This window comes from Cherax quadricarinatus, chromosome 41, assembly GCF_038502225.1.
Source record: "Cherax quadricarinatus isolate ZL_2023a chromosome 41, ASM3850222v1, whole genome shotgun sequence".
Lineage (NCBI taxonomy): Eukaryota > Metazoa > Arthropoda > Malacostraca > Decapoda > Parastacidae > Cherax > Cherax quadricarinatus.
The window spans coordinates 11,422,790-11,440,289 of NC_091332.1; the positions used below are offsets into that span (position 1 = coordinate 11,422,790).

At 37.2% G+C, this 17,500-nt stretch overlaps 1 protein-coding gene across 4 annotated transcripts in view; it reads right to left on the minus strand.

Moving 5' to 3' along the window:
• The window catches only part of Ranbp16 (Ran-binding protein 16), a 170,089-nt gene that overhangs the window by 129,395 nt on the left and 23,194 nt on the right, over positions 1-17,500 (minus strand). For all 4 annotated transcript variants that reach the window (XM_070093002.1, XM_070093003.1, XM_070093000.1 and 1 more), the window contains exons 2-10: positions 16,535-16,781; positions 15,701-15,870; positions 14,822-15,077; positions 13,246-13,415; positions 10,809-10,928; positions 10,204-10,431; positions 9,165-9,314; positions 1,414-1,567; positions 820-925 (exon numbers count right to left, since the gene is read on the minus strand). In XM_070093002.1, the coding sequence (XP_069949103.1) occupies positions 820-925; positions 1,414-1,567; positions 9,165-9,314; positions 10,204-10,431; positions 10,809-10,928; positions 13,246-13,415; positions 14,822-15,077; positions 15,701-15,870; positions 16,535-16,781 (1,601 nt within the window). The remainder of the gene's footprint in view (positions 1-819; positions 926-1,413; positions 1,568-9,164; positions 9,315-10,203; positions 10,432-10,808; positions 10,929-13,245; positions 13,416-14,821; positions 15,078-15,700; positions 15,871-16,534; positions 16,782-17,500) is intronic.

Genomic DNA, 17,500 nt, shown 5'->3' on the forward strand with positions numbered 1-17,500 from the left:
TTCAGCTACCCAATAAAGTGGTCATGCAAATTAAATAAGATGAATTTTCAAAATAGGGTCCAGAATAAACAAAGCAGACATTTCTGGCACTAAAATAACATTTTCTCTGTTCGTTAGTCATGTCTCCCGGCCCCTCTTATATTACTCTTACTTTCTACTATTTTGAATTTTTATTCACACAAAAAATAGAAGATTTACTGTTATGCAGACTACTGCATTATTGTAAAAATGGTATATATAATATCAGTGCATTTGTGAAAGAATATTAAACTCGCCAGTTAACGTGTACTGGACACATGGTGTGATTTGTTTACTCTTGAACATCAGTAAAAACTGAACATTTCTGCTAATTTGAAGTCAATTTCAAGGTCCTTTTCATCTTGAAACTAATCAAAATCATCTCCATTTCTGTTATATGTCTTCAATTCTATGAAATGAGACCAAGAAAACGAGGATACAACCATAAATATTATACGAAAATACACCTCAAAGTCGGCGCTTTAATCCAAAAACACAGTTGGAGTTTTTTTTTTCTCATTATGCACTGTGTGCTGCAGGATTTTTCTTATACCGTGCACACTGACCACACAGGCCCATTTTCTCACATGTGGGCCTACCAGCTATATCCCGCTTCATCTAAAGCTGCTTGAATTTTGGAGTATTAATAAGTTAGAAACACTGGCTCGTAAAACGTATATATATGACCGAAACAGCCAAAGGGTTAAGGTAGTCTGGAAATATAAGAGGATGGAGCAAAATACATCTCTAGCCCTTTAATCACCTCAGTGAGCATGAAAAAATAGTCACACTACTACGTACCTACATACTAGTTCCCCATCCATTGCATCATGATCATCACTTGTGTTGAACGATACACGACCACCAATTGCAGACCCAATCATGTACACCAACCATGTCAGCTGACCTTATGTGGAAAAAGACAAAAGCTCTTTACATGGTATATCCAAATCATAAAAAAATATCATACTTATCACAAATCTGATACGATAGGTCTCCACATTAAAAAACATACAATGCCATAACTTAAGTCACATCCAGTGCTATCACTGAATACTCTGTAAGAAGCAATTAAACATTTAATAAATCAATCCAAGTACTTTCCTGCATTCTTTCAAATCCATGCAGACTAATACATTTCAAGGGATGTGCAAGGTTTTGTGTATGACACAATTGCCCTCAAATTTTGAGGATTAAAAGTAAGTTTACCCCATTCCCAAATTTTTTTTTTTTTTTTTACATCAACAAGTGAAAACCTTTATTAGGTAATGTATGCACTTCTGAAAGTATATTTTAAAAGGCTTGAAGGCATATGAAATACCTGAGAAAGATTTTGTGCATGGCTACTATCTTCACAGACTGAGATTTACAGATATACAAATGCAAAAGATGTACCTTCCAGTATCGCAATTTCCTCCATAGAGTGTTGCTGTGACCGACTGTTCATGCGAGTTGATATTAGCTCTTGGTAACGCTGAGCAGTCTGCTCGAACAGCTGCACCAACAAAGCACATGTTTTTGCATACTCACACCGACCTATTGTAGACAACTGAAACAACATCTTTATAATCAGTGACAGACAAAAATGCCCAGCAATACAGAGTATGCATATCTCCAAATTGTATACATTACTAATAATTATAAAAGTTGATAAAACAAATCATGTGTAATTAAAGTATGCTACTATACCTATTTATAATTACAGCAGTAGAGCTATGCTCGTATTGCACAGTCTTCTCTAATTTAAAGCATTATGAGAAATAAAGATTGGAAGACAGTAATTGCCTTAGGAAATTAATTACCGCTAGATCCAGTCATGTGGGTGAAAAATGGAATCATGATAAAAAAAACTTATAAACTGACTGTACTGCAAGCTTTTCCATTTCCTTGTCTCCTGAACTTTCAGATACTGTATTAGGCAAATCTAAATTAGCTCATCCTTGCATTCATTTTATGCCTATTGTTACCTTACTGTTTCTTATTGCTTTAGTTCTAAAACCTCAACCATTACTCAGTAGCCATGCATATAGTAGAAAGCACTTAAACTGCTTACAACAAGGCTAGTTATCCTTTTCCTGGATGTAAAACAATATGCAAAAATAATACGATTGAATGTACACTTTTTTTTTTTTTTTTTTTTCAACAAGTCGGCCGTCTCCCACCGAGGCAGGGTGAACCAAAAAAGAAAGAAAATCCCCAAAAAGAAAATACTTTCACCATCATTCAACACTTTCACCACACTCGCACACTATCACTGTTTTTGCAGAGGTGCTCAGAATACAACAGTCTAGAAGCATACACACATAAAGATACACAACATATCCCTCCAAACTGCCAATATCCCAAACCCCTCCTTTAAAGTGCAGGCATTGTACTTCCCATTTCCAGGACTCAAGTCTGACTATATGAAAATAACCGGTTTCCCTGAATCCCTTCACTAAATATTACCCTGCTCACACTCCAACAGATCGTCAGGTCCCAAGTACCATTCGTCTCCATTCACTCCTATCTAACAGGCTCACGCACGCTTGCTGGAAGTCCAAGCCCCTTACCCACAAAACCTCCTTTACCCCCTCTCTCCAACCCTTTCGAGGACGACCCCTACCCCGCCTTCCTTCCCCTATAGATTTATATGCTTTCCATGTCATTCTACTTTGATCCATTCTCTCTAAATGACCAAACCACCTCAACAACCCCTCCTCTGCCCTCTGACTAATACTTTTATTAACTCCACACCTTCTCCTAATTTCCACACTCCGAATTTTCTGCATAATATTTACACCACACATTGCCCTTAAACAGGACATCTCCACTGCCTCCAACCGTCTCCTCGCTGCTGCATTTACCACCCAAGCTTCACACCCATATAAGAGTGTTGGTACTACTATACTTTCATACATACCCTTCTTTGCCTCCATAGATAACGTTTTTTGACTCCACATATACCTCAACGCACCACTCACCTTTTTTCCCTCATCAATTCTATGATTAACCTCATCCTTCATAAATCCATCCGCCGACACGTCAACTCCCAAGTATCTGAAAACATTCACTTCTTCCATACTCCTCCTCCCCAATTTGATATCCAATTTCTCTTTATCCAAATCATTTGACACCCTCATCACCTTACTCTTTTCTATGTTCACTTTCAACTTTCTACCTTTACACACATTCCCAAACTCATCCACTAACCTTTGCAATTTTTCTTTAGAATCTCCCATAAGCACAGTATCATCAGCAAAAAGTAACTGTGTCAATTCCCATTTTGAATTTGATTCCCCATAATTTAATCCCACCCCTCTCCCAAACACCCTAGCATTTACTTCCTTTACAACCCCATCTATAAATATATTAAACAACCATGGTGACATTACACATCCCTGTCTAAGACCTACTTTTACCGGGAAGTAGTCTCCCTCTCTTCTACACACCCTAACCTGAGCCTCACTATCCTCATAAAAACTCTTTACAGCATTTAATAACTTACCACCTATTCCATATACTTGCAACATCTGCCACATTGCTCCTCTATCCACTCTATCATATGCCTTTTCTAAATCCATAAATGCAATAAAAACTTCCCTATCTTTATCTAAATACTGTTCACATATATGCTTCAATGTAAACACCTGATCTACACATCCCCTACCCACTCTAAAGCCTCCTTGCTCATCCGCAATCCTACATTCTGTCTTACCTCTAATTCTTTCAATTATAACCCTACCGTACACTTTTCCTGGTATACTCAGTAAGCTTATTCCTCTATAATTTTTACAGTCTCTTTTGTCCCCTTTCCCTTTATATAAAGGGACTATACATGCTCTCTGCCAATCCCTAGGTACCTTCCCCTCTTTCATACATTTATTAAACAAAAGTACCAACCACTCCAACACTATATCCCCCCCTGCTTTTAACATTTCTGTCATGATCCCATCAGTTCCAGCTGCTTTACCCCCTTTCATTTTACGTAATGCCTCACGTACCTCCCCCACACTTACATTCTGCTCTTCTTCACTCCTAAAAGATGGTATACCTCCCTGACCAGTGCATGAAATTACTGCCTCTGTTTCTTCCTTAACATTTAAAAGTTCCTCAAAATATTCTCGCCATCTACCCAATACCTCCATCTCCCCATCTACTAACTCCCCTACTCTGTTTTTAACTGACAAATCCATATTTTCCCTAGGCTTTCTTAACTTGTTTAACTCACTCCAAAATTTTTTCTTGTTTTCATTAAAATTTCTTGACAGTGCCTCTCCCACTCTATCATCTGCTCTCCTTTTGCACTCTCTCACCACTCTCTTTACCTTTCTTTTACTCTCCATATACTCTGCTCTTCTTATAACACTTCTGCTTTGTAAAAACCTCTCATAAGCTACCTTTTTCTCTTTTATCACACCCTTTACTTCATCATTCCACCAATCACTCCTCTTTCCTCCTGCCCCCACCCTCCTATAACCACAAACTTCTGCCCCACATTCTAATACTGCATTTTTAAAACTATTCCAACCCTCTTCAACCCCCCCACTACTCATCTTTGCACTAGCCCACCTTTCTGCCAATAGTCGCTTATATCTCACCCGAACTTCCTCCTCCCTTAGTTTATACACTTTCACCTCCCTCTTACTTGTTGTTGCCACCTTCCTCTTTTCCCATCTACCTCTTACTCTAACTGTAGCTACAACTAAATAATGATCCGATATATCAGTTGCCCCTCTATAAACATGTACATCCTGGAGCCTACCCATCAACCTTTTATCCACCAATACATAATCTAATAAACTACTTTCATTACGTGCTACATCATACCTTTTATATTTATTTATCCTCTTTTTCATAAAATATGTATTACTTATTACCAAATTTCTTTCTACACATAGCTCAATTAAAGGCTCCCCATTTACATTTACCCCTGGCACCCCAAATTTACCTACTACTCCTTCCATAACATTTTTACCCACTTTAGCATTGAAATCCCCAACCACCATTACTCTCACACTTGATTCAAAACTCCCCACGCATTCACTCAACATTTCCCAAAATCTCTCTCTCTCCTCTACACTTCTCTCTTCTCCAGGTGCATACACGCTTATTATAACCCACTTTTCACATCCAATCTTTATTTTACTCCACATAATCCTTGAATTAATACATTTATAGTCCCTCTTTTCCTGCCATAGCTTATCCTTCAACATTATTGCTACTCCTTCTTTAGCTCTAACTCTATTTGAAACCCCTGACCTAATCCCATTTATTCCTCTCCACTGAAACTCTCCCACCCCCTTCAGCTTTGTTTCACTTAAAGCCAGGACATCCAGCTTCTTCTCATTCATAACATCCACAATCATCTCTTTCTTATCATCTGCACAACATCCACGCACATTCAGACTTCCCACTTTGACAATTTTCTTCTTCTTATTCTTTTTAGTAATCTTTACAGGAAAAGGGGTTACTAGCCCATTGTTCCCGGCATTTTAGTTGACTTTTACAACACGCATGGCTTACGGAGGAAAGATTCTTATTCCACTTCCCCATGGATATAAAAGGAAAATTAATAAGACCAAGAACTATTAAGATAAAATCAAAGAAAACTCAGATGAGTGTGTATAAATAAATGTGTACATGTATGTGTAGTGTGACCTAAGTGTAAGTAGAAGTAGCAAGACATGCCTGTAATCTTGCATATTTATGAGACAGACAAAAGACATCAGCAATCCTACCATCATGTAAAACAATCACAGGCTTCGTTTTACACTCACTTGGCAGGACGGTAGTACCTCCCTGGGTGGTTGCTGTCTACCAACCTACTACCTATATTAAAAAAGGATTGATTGTCGATTTTTTTTTTTTTCAACAAACCGGCATGCGTGAGCGTGTTTGATAGGAGTGAATGGAGACAAATGGTTTTTAATACTTGACGTGCTGTTCGAGTGTGAGCAAAGTAACATTTATGAAGGGGTTCAGGAAAACCGGCAGGCCGGACTAGAGTCCTGGAGATGGGAAGTACAGTGCCTGCACTCTGAAGGAGGGGTGTTAATGTTGCAGTTTAAAAACTGTAATGTAAAGCACCCTTCTGGCAAGACAGTGATGGAGTGAATGATGGTGAAAGTTTTTCTTTTTCGGGCCACCCTGCCTTGGTGGGAATCGGCCAGTGTGATAATAATAAAAAAAAAAAACGGCCGTATCCCACCAAGGCAGGGTGGCCCAAAAAGAAAAACAAAAGTTTCTCTTTTTAAATTTAGTAATTTATAGAGAAGGGGTTACTAGACTCCTGCTCCTTGATTGTTGATATTATAAACAAATGGAAGCTAAATCTCCATCAATCCTGGCTGTGTACAAAACATTTAACTGTCTACTGTTTTATGCTCTTAAGACAACATCTCCCTGGATAGCAAGGAAACCTTTCATTATGAACTTTCATCCAAGGTTGGGTTATATCAAATATACAGAAAAAAAGCATGTTCATGTAGGTTTTGCCAGGAAGGGTCCTGACCTGGGTCTTCTCCGAAGGAGTGTCAAAGTTTATACAAGTGATGCACCATTTACAGCCCTATGGCAGGGGCATGGTGAGCATTCTTGTCAGGTGGGGACAGACCTATGACAAAGGCACGGTGAGCCATCTTTGTGTCAAGTGGAGTACTGTTTACAGCCCTGTGGCAGGGGCAGCCCTATGACAAGGGTGCAGTGAGTTGTCATGTCAAGTGGACTACTGCTTACAGTCCTAGGGCAGGGGCAGCTCAATGACAAGAGCACAGTGAGTCTTCTTCAGTGGTGTAGCAGTTAGCTACAATTATCGTCGACGCTCTGGTGTCAGGGTCCGTGTTCTCACTGGTAAAAAGATTTGCTCCATTTGAGCTATTCCTGGCATGCCAGAGCAACTCATGATGTTCTCTGGACGAGGAAAAAAAGCAAATACACTGCCTTATACAGTCAAAGGTTTGGTCAGGTATAAAGGTGAGGTCAAGGTATAAAAGTGAAGTCCAGGTATAAATGTAAAGTCCAGGTATAAAGGTGAAGTCCAGGTATAAAGGTACAGTCAAGGTATAAAGGTAAAGTCAAGATATAAAGGTGAAGTCAAGGTATAAAGGTGAAGTCAAGTTATAAAGGTGAAATCAGGTCTAAAGATGAGGCCAGATACTGAGGGCCAAAGTAAGGAGAGAGGCCAGAGTGACAGGACAGTTCATTATGGAAATATAAGCACATATGCAGTATAATGTGATCCTTTATTGACTATGTTTCGCCCACACAGTGGGCTTTTTCAAGTTTAAAAAGCCCACTGTGTGGGCGAAACGTAGTCAATAAAGGATCACATTATACTGCATATGTGTTTATATTTCCATTGTGTCGGTATTTTATACCATTTATTTCCACAGTTCATTATGTTTATTTTATGAATTGCAGGTAATGTGAGCAATGGAATTAGCTAACATATGCACTCCATTGTTCTGTTTGATGTCGTGCTGGCTGCTTCTAAGATTTTGCAGTTGGTCCTATCATTATGAAGTAATTGTTGTGCTACTACTCCCTCTCCCCCTTTCCCAGTTCACATTGTTTGTTATAATGAGTTATACATTTTTGGTTATAATTTTTTCCTGTATATTTTATAAAACCCAACCTCTGACAAATAATCATAATAAACAGTTTCTCTGCCGCCTCCAGGTATTTTTAATTTGGATGGGGAAGAGAGCTGAAGGAAGTAGAGTAGTACAGTAATTGAACGAGTTGGAGATATAGTGCACTATAGTGTATGGAGTGCAGTGTAATACTGTATATTGTATTGTCAAGTGCTGTACGGTACAATATACTGCTATATTGTATTACAATGCCATGGCTGTGTACAGCATCCTATACCAGTAGTAAAGTGCCAAATGCACTGTAGAGTATAATGCATCACATATTTTCATTTGGAGACGAATGATACTTGGGACCTGACGATCTGTTGGAGTGTGAGCAGGGTAATATTTAGTGAAGGGATTCAGGGAAACCGGTTATTTTCATATAGTCGGACTTGAGTCTTGGAAATGGGAAGTACAGTGCCTGCACTTTAAAGGAGGGGTTTGGGATATTGGCAGTTTGAAGGGATATGTTGTGTATCTCTATACGTATATGCTTCTAAACTGTTATATTCTGAGCACCTCTGCAAAAGCAGTGATAATGTGTGAGTGTGGTGAAAGTGTTGAATGATGATGAAAGTATTTTCTTTTTGGGGATTTTCTTTCTTTTTTTTGGGTTCACCCTGCCTCGGTGGGAGACGACCGACTTGTTGAAAAAAAAAAAAAAATATTTTAATGAAATATACTGGGTGTGAAGCATGGGTGATGAATGTTGCAGCGAGGAGAAGGCTGGAGGCAGTGGAGATGTCATGTCTGAGGGCAATGTGTGGTGTGAATATAATGCAGAGAATTCGTAGTTTGGAAGTTAGGAGGAGGTGCGGGATTACCAAAACTGTTGTCCAGAGGGCTGAGGAAGGGTTGTTGAGGTGGTTCGGACATGTAGAGAGAATGGAGCGAAACAGAATGACTTCAAGAGTGTATCAGTCTGTAGTGGAAGGAAGGCGGGGTAGGGGTCGGCCTAGGAAAGGTTGGAGAGAGGGGGTAAAGGAGGTTTTGTGTGCGAGGGGCTTGGACTTCCAGCAGGCATGAGTGAGCATGTTTGATAGGAGTGAATGGAGACAAATGGTTTTTAATACTTGACGTGCTGTTGGAGTGTGAGCAAAGTAACATTTATGAAGGGGTTCAGGGAAACCGGCAGGCCGGACTTGAGTCCTGGAGATGGGAAGTACAGTGCCTGCACTCTGAAGGAGGGATGTTAATGTTGCAGTTTAAAAACTGTAGTGTAAAGCACCCTTCTGGCAAGACAGTGATGGAGTGAATGATGGTGAAAGTTTTTCTTTTTCGGGCCACCCTGCCTTGGTGGGAATCGGCCAGCGTGATAATAAAAAAATAAAAATAAATTGTATTTTAGTATCAAATGGTGAATAAAGTAGTGCAGTGCGTATTATATTAACTAGTATATAGTACAATGCTGCATGTAGCAGTATACAATGTGTAGTGTATGCGGAACAGTACTGAAGTGCAGTGTTTTGTGCATGTATATTTGAATGCATGCAGTATACATATATGTTTTATTATTAGTAAACTGCATACCTGATCCAGTTGTTGTTGAATGACTGTAACGTCATCTAGGGGATCATCCAAACCTTCACGAAGCACCACACCCACACTCTCGAGCCGAGAAGATACATAAGCACGAACAACTTCTGGTGTATAGGTTTCTAAGAGATGTGGTTCAGTAGCCTGTTAAGCAATAATACATATTAAATACATTGTAACAAGTTATGAAGCAAACAAATAATTTTTAAATAATGAAAAGAAAAATATCAGTTTAGAGAGAAAACAAAACAAACAAGGATAGAATTAGTAAAAACTATAGCTAGAAGTAATTAAAAGATACAAAGAAAAATGATAAAAGTAAGGAAACATTCTGGTAACAGTGTGTTTAAGTAAACACAGGTTTATAATTATTCATCACTATTAGAACATGCAACAATTTAAATAGACTAGACAAACATGACCTCTTCAAAACATGCACATTATGAAGTACAGCTTCTCCTCACTTAGCGATGTACTCGTTTACTGACACCTCGGACTTACGATGGGCTCTCTGACCAGCATTTATACCTAAATAATGTATATTAGAGTTGATTTCCTCTATTCTGTTTAATTCAATATACAGAACTCTACTGTATAAACATTTAAAAATATACCAGAAATGTAATAAATAGTGCAACGGTAACATTAAAACAATATCAAAGATGGTTGACACAAACCCACTATCATTACAGTATGCTCCTCACTCAGCGACAAATTCGTTTAACAACATGGTCTTAGGAAAGGAACTCCATTGTTAAGTGGGGAGAGGCTGTATTTACACATTTTGGAGTTATCTTCAATGCCAATCTTACAAAGTTTTGTGGATAACTCAAAAAAAGAAACAATACTGTGATAACTAATAAAATGAGGTCAATAAATCACAAAAATAGTTGTAGTAAACAAAAACCAAGTCTTGGTAAACAACAAAGTGACAAAGCCCAAGACACCCTGTTTACAGTGCAATACAAGTACAGTTATGCAATACATAAAAATGCCTCAATGAACATTCAAAATAAAAATTATCCAAACACACCTTCATATAGGGTACAGATCCAACCATGCGTTGCCATAAGGAGAGTAAGTAGTGAACGCTGTTTGGTGCAAATTGCCACATATTTAAGGACTCTACAGTAAACTTTGCTATCAGTTGGATGGCATCTGGATAATGTTCAACCGTCACAAGCTCACCCAACTGATAGTTGCTCTTCAGTCGCAGCAATAATCGGCAGAATTCATGGTAGTTAGAGGGATCACTCAGTCCCTATAAAAGGCAATAATTAGAAAAAATGATACTAACAATTATCAAATAAATAGGTCAATGCATTTCTCCGAGATGCTTCCATTATTCACTGTTTAAACATGCTAAAAAGTTATATAACCCTAAAATAAAGCCTAATTCATTATTTTACCTTCATAGATCTATATAAAAACTACTCTGATTACAAAGCAGTAAATAAATTCTGCCATGTGGAAACAAGTCTTTATGTACATACTATATATAAGTATTTCAATAACTGCACTGACAAAGCACTAATATTTTAACACAGTTTTGAAAATTATGACTAAGTTTTGAAAATTAATTTAAATTTTTTTTTTATAAAAGTGCATACTAAAACAAACCCATTAGACTTAACTAACCTGTGGATTTTGTAGTATATTCCTAACACCATTGACTAGTTGAGAGAGAAACTTCGCTCGTTCCTCATTGCTAAAAAGTGTTCGCCTCACAGAGGCTATTTGAACCAAGCATGATAATGTCTGAAAAAAAATTAAACATTTTCATTTTATTACCGGACTAAGTAATTATTTTACAATGTAAATTACAGGAATAAGTAATTATTTTACAATGTAAATTAGCCAACATTATATGCATCATTATTTTAAATGATTACACAGCTTGTGCATGAACAGCTATATCAGATTATGTAAATGTCATGATGAATCTAACTACTGTACCTACTAAGCTTGAAAGGAGGAGTATAAGGCCATCTCCAGTACTGGAGCACTTTACTTCTGATTGTTGTGCGAATTAGCTATCACGTTTACATTTCAATTCCAGCATAAAATCAGATCCTACTAAGACATTGTCTAGTTTGTTAAACTTATTTATTAGTATTACACTGAAGAAATGCTTTCCAGTACCGTAACAACTCAGTTGTATGTGCAGTTTTCAATGCTGTCCCCATGTTCTGGCTCCTTCCCTAGTAAAGTTTGTTCTAAATCTACCTTGTCTACATCACAAGAGTATTTAAGATTTCTTAATCACACTGCATCTACTCTGGCAACAATATAAAGTACACCTCTAAACATTCTCAGATACACTTTGTCTAAATTATATAGGTGAGGGTTCCAAGCAGGTGCTGCATACTCAAGGACTGGTACCTCATAGTGTAGAGATCTGGAAGTCTGTTTAAATTTCTGAAGATTCATGTTAAATAACCTAGCACACATTGCCAATATTGTATAAGTGCATTTCAGATAAGACTGGAGTAATGATTACTCCTTTTTCTTTTTTTGATCCCTTAAGTTTCACCCTTAGGTGGTGAAGTGTCTGCTCTCCTTTCCTCAGTGGCCAGTTTCATCATTTAGACACTTGTTCAACTATTCCTCTAATCTGTTGAGGTCCTTTTAGTTTCTTGTTTTCTTCCACTTGTACAATTCATTATTTTGGCATAGTCTCTGCATCCGAAAATAGTACCTACGAGTTTATCCCTCATAAGCAAATCGCTCTGTATGAACAGTGTGAAGGTTAGTATTAACCATAAGAGTACCTGGCTAGTTACACTTACCCATCAGGCCATTTCATCCTTCTGACTTTATCTTGTACCTTTCAGGTATTATAATTTTCCTTAGTACTTAATAAGTACTATGAAAAATGGTATGGTGATATCAACAAGATGTGGAAAAGACATTTATGTACAGTTCAGAACATTTAATAAATGTTCTTAACTGTACATACGTGTCTTTTTCCACATTAAGTACTATGCCTGTCATCCCCAGCTTGCATCTCAAGCTTACACGCATCTGCAGGGTAATGTGTTAAGGTTTACAAATGTGAAGAATATGTATTCTTTTCAATGTAAGCAAATTCAAATTTGGAAAACTTGATAGCTAACTTGACATCTTATAGGAAATCAAACTTTAGTTATGGGCCATGTGAATCATCCTTGCCTATTCTGTCCCATAGTATAAAGTTGAAAATTAGACAAATGTGCAACATCTGGGTATCTTTATTATAAATGTGGAAGTAGGAAGTACGTCATACCCAAGGGATGGGTTAGTGGTGGTAGTAGTAGTTGTAGTAGCTGTGAAGAAGGTTATGTAGATATCCTATGAACTAAGATTCCATGATGTTGCCGTGTCTGACAAGCTGTACATGAATGGTATACTACATACAATACCGACAAGATGAAAGTTAGACACTTGCGCAACATCTGGATATATTTACTGTAGATGTTTCGCCATCCAGTGGCCTTATCAATACAGATTCTAGGACATAACTTAAAGACAGTAGATATATATTCAAAAGATGACTACAGTGTTCTTCATGCCAACTCCAAGGCTGAGGGACTGATTATTTCATCTTTTGTATATAGTTCTACTGTCTTCAAGTTATGTCCTAGAATCTGTATTGATAAAGCCACTGGATGGCAAAAAGTCTACAATAAAGATACCCAGATGTTGCATGTGTCAAATTTTCATCTTGTCGATATTGTATACCATTCTAGTATAAAGTTGTAGAGAAATTACAAATGTGAATAAGCTACTTCTTAGTGTCTATTTTTTATATTTGTGTGGCTCTTGGTGAAATTTCTAACATGTATAAGAAAGAGATTTTGATAAAGAATAATGTTTTCTCATATTTCACCCCACAAATTTTATATCTGCCAATTTTCCTAGACTTTATTTTTTTTTTCATTCTGCTCTTTTGGCCTACTGACCACATCCAATCACTAGCTAAATAATAAATATGTACTCGACAATATGTAGGCATGACATGCATAACAAAATCAAATTATTTAAAAAATCAAATTATTGAACATTGATCGAAATATCATAAATAGTGAAACCTTACCACAGGTGACAATGAAGCAGGTAAGGAGGCATAGAGGTCGAAGAAAAGTTGAACTGTAGAAAAATCAAGAAAGGCAGGTCTCCATGCTGTAGGAATCTGAACAGTTCCCAAATCATCACTGCTCTCATCCACAGAAGTACCAATGAAGTCAAATGTAAGGCAGTTTAGAGCTGAAATTAGACCAATAAAATATTTATTACCATTAAAGTTAAAAATTTATATTACAGTTTTGTATTACAAAGTTAACGGTATACATCTGCTTAAGGACCTAGACAGGGACCCCCTAGAAAATAATGATTTGTTAACCCTTTGAGGGTCGACAGGCCCTCTCCGAGACTCGTTCTCAGGGTCGGCAAAACTTAAAAAAAAAAAAAAAATTCTTATGAAAAGATAGAGAATCTTTTTCCCGATCATAATGACACCAAAATTATGAAATTTGATGGAAAACTTACGGAATTATGCTCTCACGAAGTTAGCAGTCTCGGCGATGTTTACACATCGGTGATTTTGCCCACTTTGAGCCCCATTTTCGGCCAATTCCACTGCACTAGTCGACAAAAAACATGAATATTTCGCTAGAACTCCGTTTTTTCTATCGAATGAGTGCAAGAAACCACCCATTTACCAATTTCAACTATCCAGTACAGTGGTCAGAATTTAGCAATTTTGCCAATTTCACACAAATTTCAAAAGATGCCAATTTCCGAATAGGGTCCAGAATAAACAAGAAAGACATTCCTGGCACTAAAATGACATTTCCTTTGTTCATTAGCCACGTCTCAAGGCCCCTCTTACATTCTTTTGCTTTCCACTTTGAATTTTTATTCTCACAAAAAATAGAAGATTTACTGTTATGCAGACTACTGCATTAGTGTAAAAAATGGTATAAATAATATTGGCGCACTTGCAAAAGAATATCAGACTCACCAGTTGACGTGTATTGGACGCTTGCCATGATTTGTTTACTTTTGAACTTTGGTAAAAATCGAACATTTCTGCTACTTTGAGCTCAATTTCAAGGTACTTTTCATTGTAAAACCAGTCAAAATCATCTCAATTTCTGTAATATGTCTTCCATTCTATAAAATGAGACCAAGAAAACTAGAATACAACAATAAATACCATACGAAAATACAGTGCAAAGTCGCTGTTTTATTCCAAAAAAACAGTCAGTTTTTTTTTTCTCATTATGCACTGTGTGCTGCAGGATTTTTTTTATACTGTGCACACTGACCACATAGACCCATCCTTTCATATGTAGGCCTACCAGCTTTCTCCCACTAGATTTGAGGGCGCTAGAATTTAGGCGTACTAGTACGTCAAAAACCCTGGGTCGTAAGCCGTACTAGTACGGCCGAAACCCTCAAAGGGTTAAGCAAAACATAAATTAAACAAATCACATTCTCTAATAAAATCCTATATTATAACAGATGAGGGCCGGGGTAATATTCTATATCTAATTTCTATTAATTCTGGAAGAGAAGGGAGAATGAAATTCATAACTATGTACGTACTCTTAAGACACTGACTTCCCTTCTCCCGTATTATTTTATTTTTTTTTTTTTTGGTCTCTTACCTAACCGGAGAAGATGTGTCATTAATCCATGCTGACTCTCATCACTGAAGTTAAGGGTCTTCGAATTCTCTAAGGCAGTCCTGAGGAGTGTACAGGAAAGCTGGAAGATATCATAAAGCTGTGTGTCTCTGAATGAGCTTGCAATTTTGCGGTGTTTAGTAAGAGATTTATTTGCATCAGACTCTGAGATCTGGTTCATTTCAGCAGTCAACTGGGCAAGCAGCTGCACTCCAATAACACAGTGGTCCACTGAGCCCTGAAAAGGTAAATACATTGCGACATTATTTAAAAAAGTGTATATAATATATACAGTGGACCCCCGCATAACGATTACCTCTGAATGCAACCAATTATGTAAGTGTATTTATGTAAGTGCGTTTGTACGTGTATGTTTGGGGGTCTGAAATGGACTAATCTACTTCACAATATTTCTTATGGGAACAAATTCGGTCAGTACTGGCACCTGAACATACTTCTGGAGTGAAAAAATATCGTTAACCGGGGGTCCACTGTATATATATATATTTTTTTTTAACTATTTTTACACCATTTTTTTCAACCATTTCCCATGTTTACTATAATACTAGCTAATACTGTGTACAACATTCAATCAAGGTAATTTTGAGTTTCCCACCTAGTCCATATATGTATATTAAAAAAAACAACTGAATATTAAAAGAAACCCTAAGATATAAAAATCACGAAGAAAAGGGCAATTTTGCAACTAAATAATTAATTACTGTATGTATGAATTTTGCAAGTGAGTAACCAGACAGCTGAAGTAATTTTATGAAAGTTTTGTTCTTTCAATTCATTAATTTAGAACAAATTTCTTATATGACATAAAAAAAAATACGTACTGTACATCATCTCGCTTACCTGAAGAAACTGAGATACATCACCTACAACATTTCTGAATGCCCATTTTTCCTTGTCAAGACCATCAAACCAGCCAAGCTTTGTGATGCGGCCAAATAACACCACTAACCCTTGAGTTACATAGTGAACAAGTTTAGGACGAGTTGCCAAGTAATTCAGAACATAATTTCCTGAAAAAAAAAAAATAAATAAATAAAAAATAATTTTCCAAACCCCCAGAAAAACAATTAAAAATTATACAGTGGAGAAGAATCCTTTCCCTGTAAGCCATGTGCGTCATTAGAGACTACCAGAAAACCAAGAGCAAGGGACTAGTAATCCCTTCACCTGCATCAGTTACTAAATGTAAAACGAACAACCTTTTAAAGTTGGGATGTTTGAATGCATGTGGATGTAGTGCAGATGAAAAACAGACGAGTGTGAATGTTACGAATGAAAAGATACTGGATGTCTTTAGCTCTAAACAAAAAGAAGCTGAAGGAGGTAGATTTTCAGTGGGGAGAAATAAATGGGATTGGGTCAGGTGTATCCAAGAGAGTTAGAGCAAAGGAAGGAGTAATGGTAATGCCGAATGATCGGCCATGAAAGGAAACGGTAATATAACTGTAAAAATTCAAGGATTATGTGGATTAAAATAAAAGGTAGATGAGAAAAGCAAATTAAACAAAGTGCTTATGCACCTGAAGAAGAGAGGAGTGTAGAGGAGAGACAGATTTTGGGCGATAACTTTAGGGAGTTTTGAATGAAGTGAGAGAGTAAGTGTGGTGGGGGACCTGAATGCTAAAGTGGGAGAAACCTGTACAGTGCATAAAAGAAAACATAAATGAGACTTACGAATATCTATTCTCTGCTGCAGTGACAGCGTGCACGGGTTTCTTGACACAAGCTTGGTTAGTGTGGTAGCTGCCAAATATTGAGAATAAGATGACTGAGCTCTATCTAGGAGCAACTGGCACTGACTCAGAGTAGCAGCACCTCGACCAGATTGAAACTCCACCAGAGCTTTTTCTGCTTCTTGCCGCTGAACGCCATCATTAGCCTCGTGAAGCTGCTTGCACAACAACTCTAGCTTCACCACCTCCTGTTAGGTAGACAATTTTAGAGGTAATGTCAAATTTCAAATGGTGTACCAAATGCAGTATGTAATATTAAGAATTTATAATACACCCTCTCCTCACTTAATGGAGTTCTATTCCTAAGACCATGTCGGTAAATGAATTTGCTGTTAAGTGAGGAGCATACTGGTAGTGGGTTTGTGTTAACCATCTTTGATATTGTTTTAGTGTCACCTCTGCACCATTTATAACATTTCTGTATAGTATTTTTAAATGTTTATACAATAGTTTACTGTATATTGTAATAAAGAGAATAGAGGAATTCAGCTCTAATACACATTATTTAGGTATGTATACTGGTCAGAGAGCCCGTCGTTAGTCTGAGTCACTGGTAAACGAGTATGTCACTAAGTGAGGAGAGGCTGTAGTGTACAATTTGCAGAGAGTCTTAAAAATATTAAATACATGTAGATATCCAAGATAAATTAACAAAAAATGTAAAGCTAAAAGAGGAAACTTTAAAATTTTGGCCCATCCTGGACCATTATCAAGTCACAAGTAACAATGAACTGAACTAAAACATTGCTTTAACTTTCATCTCTCAATAAGGGTTATCTGTGAAAAGATTAATCCTTTGACTGTTTTGGTCGTATATATACGTCTTACGAGGTACCGTGTTTGACGTATATAGTATACTCATAAATTCTACCAGCTTCAAATCAAGCAGGAGAAAGCTGGTAGGCCC